The sequence below is a fragment of the Macaca thibetana genome, chromosome 9, assembly GCF_024542745.1.
Source record: "Macaca thibetana thibetana isolate TM-01 chromosome 9, ASM2454274v1, whole genome shotgun sequence".
NCBI lineage: Eukaryota > Metazoa > Chordata > Mammalia > Primates > Cercopithecidae > Macaca > Macaca thibetana.
The window spans coordinates 17,978,305-17,985,809 of record NC_065586.1 but is presented as its reverse complement, the minus strand read 5'-3'; the positions used below and the strand labels follow the sequence as shown (position 1 = coordinate 17,985,809).

General features: G+C 39.3%; 1 protein-coding gene across 3 annotated transcripts in view; it reads right to left on the bottom strand.

The window, feature by feature from the left end:
- Positions 1–654: 654 nt before the first annotated feature.
- SLC39A12 (solute carrier family 39 member 12) overlaps positions 655–7,505 on the bottom strand; it is an 80,823-nt gene continuing 73,972 nt past the window's right edge. For all 3 annotated transcript variants that reach the window (XM_050805394.1, XM_050805395.1, XM_050805396.1), the window contains one exon: positions 655–1,238. In XM_050805394.1, coding sequence (XP_050661351.1) covers positions 1,110–1,238 — 129 coding nt within the window. In that variant the 3' untranslated portion in view covers positions 655–1,109. The remainder of the gene's footprint in view (positions 1,239–7,505) is intronic.

The window sequence follows — 7,505 nt, the reverse complement described above, 5'->3', positions numbered from 1 at the left end:
TTGTGTTTGCGTAGGGCATAGCAAAACAACAACAACAACAAACAAAAAGCAAAAACAAACAAACAAAAAAACCCACTGGCGAGTAAGAGATAGATGTTTTTGACTAAGCACCATGAGTCATTTCGGCAGTAAAATGGACTTTTTTCCCTTGTCAAGACATATCATTTAAAAAATAAGAAAAATATAAGGCATCCATTTTCTAAGAAAAATGACTAAAGCCAGTGTTGTTTTCTGTTTTAATACTTTCGTTAGGTTATCAGTAAATTGCATGTTTTCATGAACTTACCTACTGAAATCCTGTTCAGGATTCTGTTTCCTCAGAAAGAAGATAAAATATATCTCACTTGTTAGTGAGATTATTCCCATAAATATCCTCTGTTAAATCTGTGAGAGTTTAGGCATTCATCTACTGCCTGACTCCAGTTTTGTTATTTTAAAAATTTTGAACTTCATCTTATGTTTCCACCTCCCCTTGCCTGGAACAGATTTCATTTGACGACTTACATGGAAGAATGCTGACATGTTATCCTTTAGGCCTCCCAAGATGGCTTGTTCATGAGCGCTCTAGAGTCAGTGGGCGAACTATATATTGGGTTTTTAAGAGATGACTCAGAATCTGACATCCAGTAACAGAAGGTAATAAAAACCACCATATTAAAACTAGTCTTTATTACATTTGCTTGTCACTTAACTTGCTTACAGTTTATAATTGCACAGGGAAAAAAAATTAACATCAAAGAAGTAGCAGTTGATTTTATCCCAACAGGCATCTGTCCCCTTTAAATGCTACAAACAAACATTCTTTCTTAGGGAAACAGTCTATTTTTAAAAAATTTACTAGAATTCATGCAGAATTTACCAACTACTTTTTAAAAAGCAAGAGTTTCATCACGGTGTTGGAAACCAAAGACAAAATTTCAATTAAGGACAGTCTGATACTTATATGTTTCCAAAAATAAAACTGCATTATAAAATTAATAAGTTAATGAATTGAAAGATACACACTTTGCCTAAGATAAAAAATTCTTAATTTAAAAATCACTATAGAGTGCAATGAAAGAAACAAAGACTATATAAATGCATTTTTGAAAGACGTTGATGATCCCAACTTATATTTTAATATTTTGCTCATATATAGCCAAGAGTAGGAGAGAAAGCCAACCTAGGATCAATCCAAAATTTTGCAGGAGAAACATCATCCAGGGTCGTTGTGTTTGAACATGAGTCATTTCAGGAAGCTAAAAAAAGAATAAAAAACCAGAATAAGATCCAGATATATTCAACTGCTGGGAAAAGCTTGGTGGGAAAACATGAGCGACTGTTATTCAGAACTTAATAACCTTTAAAATTCCCAAAACAGTTACAAAATGCTGAATACCTACTCTACCATGACTTGGAAATGTAAGCTAAAATTAAGCCATTTGATTGTGCTTATGAGGATCCCAGAATTGGCAGTCTTTTTTTTTTTTTTTTTTTTTTTCTTTTCTTTTGAGGCAGGGTCTTTGTTCTGTCACCCAGGCTGGAGTGCAATGCCTGTGATCACATTTCACTGCTACCTCCTGGGCTCAAGCGATCCTCTCACCTCAGCCTTCCAGGTGCGAGCCACCGCGACCAGCTAATGTTTGCATTTTTTGTAGAGATGGGGTTTCCCTATGTTGCCCAGACTGGTCTCGAGCTCCTGGGCTCAAGCAGCCTGCCTGTTGCAGCCTCCCAAAGTGCTGGGGATTATAGGCATGAACCACTGCACCTGGCCTTTGGCAGAAGTCTTAAAATGACATAGTTGCCAACCAAAAACAAGCCCAACTCTTACTTTTCAGAAAATGTTTAAATGTGAAGTAGATAATGCACGAAAGGTATTATTTTGGACTGTTCTTTTAGGTTTATAAAACTACTATATGCACGGGTTGACGTAAGGCATATATGTATATATGACCAAGCATATATACATATATATGGGGGGAAGGGAGGAAGGAAGGGAGGAAGAAAAGGAGAGAGAGGGATGACTAAGGTCTTCCTGATCTTTAGAACAGTGAGGACATTATCCCCTGTGGCTATATATATATAAACATACACACACACATATATATACACACATATATACATATATACACATATATATGATGTGTGTTTATGTGTATATATATATCTCTATATATATAATTTATTTTTTTGAGACAGAGTTTCACTCTGTCACCCAGGCTGGAGTGCAGTGGCAGGATCTTGGCTCACCACAACGTCTGCCTCCCGGGTTCAAGCGATTCTCCTACCTCAGCCTCCTGAGTAGCTAGGACTACAGGCATGTGCCGCCACACTCGGCTGATTTTTTGTGTGTTTTGGTAAAGACAGAGTTTCACTGTGTTGACCAGGCTGTCCTGTGGCTATATTTTATTCTCAGAGAAACACATGACAACTATTTCATGTTTGTGAAATGCCCTAACACCATTAAGAGGGAAAGGTTCACTCAAGCATGTATGTGAAGTGCCCCAAGGTGTATTTGTCTCAAATTATTTCAAAGCCCTCACCCTGAGGTCAGAGCAAGCATACCTCTTTCATTACACAGTCGTTTCTATTGGGGCACAGGCTCGGGTCAACAAGGACTGGAGATTTAACTCAATCTTGCCATTTTGGACCAGATAATCCTTTTTTGTGAGACCCCTCTCCTGTCCATTAGAGGATGTGTAGCAGTATCTCTGGCTCCTACTAGATGTCAGCTGTACCTCTGCCCCCAATCATGACAACCAAAAATGCCTCCAGACATGGTCAAATGTTCCCTGGGGGATAAAAATCACTTCCAGTAGAGAACGACTCACATGATTTTATGGTTCAAATGAATGACCACGGACTTTAGGTTTATGGCAATAGAAAATGGTTTGACCCTTTTTTTTTTTTTTTTTTGAGATGGAGTTTCACTCTTGTCTCCTAGTACAGTGGCATGATCTCGGCTCACTGCAACCTCTGCCTCCCGGGTTCTGGCGATTCTCCTGCCTCAGCCTCCCGAGTAGCTGGGACTATAGGCATCCACCACCATGCTTGGCTAACTTTGTATTTTTAGTAGAGACAGGGTTTTGTCATGTTGGCCAGGCTGGTCTTGAACTCCTGACCTCAGGTGATCCACCTGCCTTGGCCTCCAAAAGTGCTGGGATTACAGGCATGAGCCACCATGCCCGGCCAGGTTGACACATTTTTAAGTACATGGAAAGGAGCATCCTAAATGCTCTGTTTGAGATATTTCTTCATCTTAGGTAGTTACTTCAATGGCATGAGTGTGGTTTACTATGACCCGCCATCTCACATCCCAGCATGCAGCAATGGACTCAACGACAAAGTAGGTTCCAGAACTGCTCTCCTGGGTGGACCATTTTAAACAAATTATATGCCCTTTTCATGTCTTTATGCCATGTTTAAACATCCTATACATTAGAAAAATCTTATCTAATTCATCAATTATAAATTCAAAATGACATTTTGGAAAATCTATGGAATGTGGATAAAACATAGTCTATATTTTCAATTTTGTAGCAAAATGCCTTGGCAAGAAGCAGCTGAAACATTTGATTTTATGTTTTATATATTACATATATGCTTTAAATTCCATTTATTTAATGTTTGAACTAGATGTAATTGTTACAAGTTGCTCATACAGTTAACAATGGATTTATGATGAACTTTCCCCATTTCTTCCTATGTAGTGAATGAGTATCTTTCATTTAGTAAATGCCTTGATATTAGCTCAACATTCACAGTGTTTTGGTTTCTAAATGCCTTGATATTAATTCAACATCCACAGTGGACATGGCAGAATTCTAGGTTATATTAAGGCTTATATGTGTAGGGAAGAAATAATATTTGTTCTCAAAGAGCTTGCATTTGATGGTACTCTTGAGGGATTAACAAGGTACATGCATTGGAATTTTCCAATACTTTTTTTTTCTTTCTTTTTTTTTTTTGATTCAGGGTCTCACGGTTGCCCAGGCTAGAGTGCAGTGATGTGATCATAGCTCACTGTAGCCTTGAACTCTTGGGATCAAGCAATCCTTCCACTTCAGCCTCCTGAGTAGCTAAAACTGTAGGTGCACACTACCCTACCCAGCTAATTTTAAAATTTTCAGTAGAGACGATCTCTTGCTATGTTGCCCAGGCTGATCTCAAACACTGGGGCTCAACTGATCTTCCCGCCTCAGCCTTCCAAAGTGTTGGAATTACAGGCACAAGCCACTGCACTCAGCCCCAATACCTTTGCTTCTCAACAGTTTTAAGTATTTTTTAATAGTTTTCTCCAAAGCCAGACAACATAGGCCACCACCTTCCTTTATCCCAGTAAGCTGCATCTCAAACTGCATCTGTGAGGAGATGCAGTTATACCCTCTGTGGTCATTTACAGGCTCAAACTTTGATTAATCTAATTTCCAAATATGGAATAAGACCTTGGGTAGTTCCCTCTCCTCCTCCTTCTCCTCATTTTTCAAACAAGATTGTTAATTATCTTTGATGAAACATGGCTGAATTAACAGCATATCCCATCTCTGTCCCCACTGCCACCTGGCTGTTGTGAGTCTTTGATAAAGTACACAGTAGAAGCGGTTTCTGGAAAGGTTTTGTTGGCAATGACTTATAAAGTATAGGTCATCTATTGAGCCATCATGCTTATTTCGGGTGGATTATTACAGAGAAAAATATTTCAGGCAAGATAGAAGCATGGTAGTAAAAATGGTTCTGGTTCAAGAGATACAATTTGAGATGAATTTTCAAATCATCAGTATCTTCATGAACCTACATTTTAGAAAAGCTCAGTTTTGAATTTCCATCTTTGCCTCACACTTCCAGGAAGGGTCTTTGGCTGGGGAGAAGTAGACCCTAGATTAGGGTCGATTTAATCACCAAAATGTTTTAGGTACAAAAGCACAGAGCTAGAATTAATATCTTGGAAATTATAGCAGAATTTCAAGCTGTTTCTGTTTTGACTAAATTCAAAAAATGTCCCATTATTTTTATTTATTTATTTATTTATTTATTTATTTACTTATTTTTGAGACAGAGCTTCACTCTTCTCGCCCAGGCTGGAGTGCAGTGGCATGATCTCAGCTCACTGCAACCTCCCCACCTCCCAGGTTCAAGCAATTCTCCTGCCTCAGCCTCCCAAGTAGCTGGGATTACAGGCACATGCCACCACACCTGGCTAATTTTTGTGTTTTTAGTGGAGACTGGGTTTCACAATGTTAGCCAAGCTGGTCTTGACTCCTGACCTCAGGTGATCTGCCCACCTTGGCCTCCCAAAGTGCTGGGATTACAAAATTGTCCCAAATTTTTAAAACAATTGTTCAATCTATTATTTTTCTCACTAGCCAAAGCTTATAAACCTGCTGCTTGCTTGGAGGGTTTAATACCTATCAAATTGAATGTATCTTTTATGAGAGTCAGTGACCCTACTCCCAGTGAGAAAATCAAGAATTCTTTATTCTTGTATATAGATGACAGCATTATCCACCAGAAAACATCATGAATATTTTCACAACTCCAGAGGCAACATTTACATGGAATCCAATGTCTTCAGGAGTTGCAACAGGCTCCTGTATTTTTTTTTAAATCCAAATAATGGACCCTATAACTTGCCATACAGTTAGCTGTGCCTTCTTCTTTTTTTTTTTTCTGAGATGGTAGTCTCACTCTGTCACCAGGCTGGAGTGCAGTGGTGCGATCTTGGCTCACTGCAATCTCCACCTGCCGGGTTCAAGCAATTCCCCTGCCTCAGCCTCCCAAGTAGCTGGGACTACAGGCACGCACCACTATGCCTGGCTAATTTTTTGTATTTTAGTAGAGATGGGGTTTCATCATGTTGGCCAGGATGGTGTCCATCTCCTGACCTCGCAATCCACCCACCTCGGCCTCCCAAAGTGCTGGGATTACAGGTGTGAGCCACCGCACCTGGCCTAGCTGTGCCTTCTAGCAGCACTTCTTTCCTGCCAGGTCTTTCAGGTTGTTCTGGCTACAAAGTCTTATGTGATACTTATTTGCCTTTCATTTACATCTATTTATCACATCCTTTCTTATATATTTTTCCCCCTTTTACTTCTCATAATCCTGCAAGTGATAAAACTATTCACTCCTCTCAGTTTTGAAGAAACATTAGCTCAGAGAGGATAACAGCTCACCCACAGTCACATTGTTGTGATGTCAGAAGGAGGACAAGAAACCAGGTCTCCCCGTAACTGTAGTGAACATACAAATAACTGCAAAGAACAACTCTCTATCTGAAATTCACCCTTTCTATCTGAAATTCATCCTTGTCTATTATGACCAAGGGCAAATTGGTCTAATTAGAAAAAAATGGAAAATGTCAATGGCAGAAACGTCCCATTAGGCATAAAAGTGTCACTGCACTTAATGAAAATTTGATAAAATACATGATGCAATCAATAATGAATTAGTTATCAATAATCAATAATTAACACTTAATAAATCAATAAACAATAACAGCAAACACACCAACAGAAAATTAGGCAAAAGATACTAAACAGGTAATTCAAGAGGATGAAAATTAAATGGTCCAAAAAATTTTGGAAAAATGTACAATCTATAATAATTTTTAGGCCGGGCACGGTGGCTCATACCTGTAATCCCAGCATTTTGGGTGGCCTAGGCTGGCAGATCATTTGAGGTCAAGAGTTCGAGACCAGCCTGGCCAACATGGTAAAACTCATACTCTATTAAATAATAAACACAAAAATTAGCCAGGCATGGTGGCAGGTGCCAGTCATCCCAGCTACTTGAAAGGCTGAGGCAGGAGAATCATTTAAACCTGGGGGGCAGAGGTTGCAGTGAGCCAAGACTGTGCCACTGCACTCCAGGCTAGGTGACAAGAGTGAGACTCCGTTTCAAAATATATATATATACACATATATATATATATTTTTTCTATTATGCTATTATGCTGCCTTTGTTGTAAAAGATATCACAGTACTGGTTCTATGTTTTCAAGGCAGACAATATGTGTTTGAAAAGACTTGGCTGGGTGCAGTGGCTCATGCCTGTAATCCTAGCACTTTGGGAGGCTGAGGCGGGCGGATCACGAGGTCAGGAGATGGAGACTATCCTGACTAACACAGTGAAACTCCGTCTCTACTAAAAAAAATACAAAAAAATTGACTGGGTGTAGTGGTGGGCGCCTGTGGTTCCAGCAACTCAGGAAGCTGAGGCAGGAGAATGGCGTGAACCTGGGAGGCGCCACTGCACTCCAGCCTGGGCGACAGAGCGAGACTCCGTCTCAAATAAAAAAAAAGAAAGAAAGAAAAGAAAAGACTAAGTTTGCAACTAAGTTTGCAAGCTCATAGATATGGACAAACAGTGCAAATCAACATTTCAAAAAAAGTTTAATGAGATTCTCATCCTGATATAAAAGTTTCAATTTCAATTTCGGTGGTCTATGTGAACTTTCCATGTTCACACATAAATCAATTTGGTGGGAGACCCAGCTAAACCTGCTTTTGTGACAATACTTGGCTCTTTTT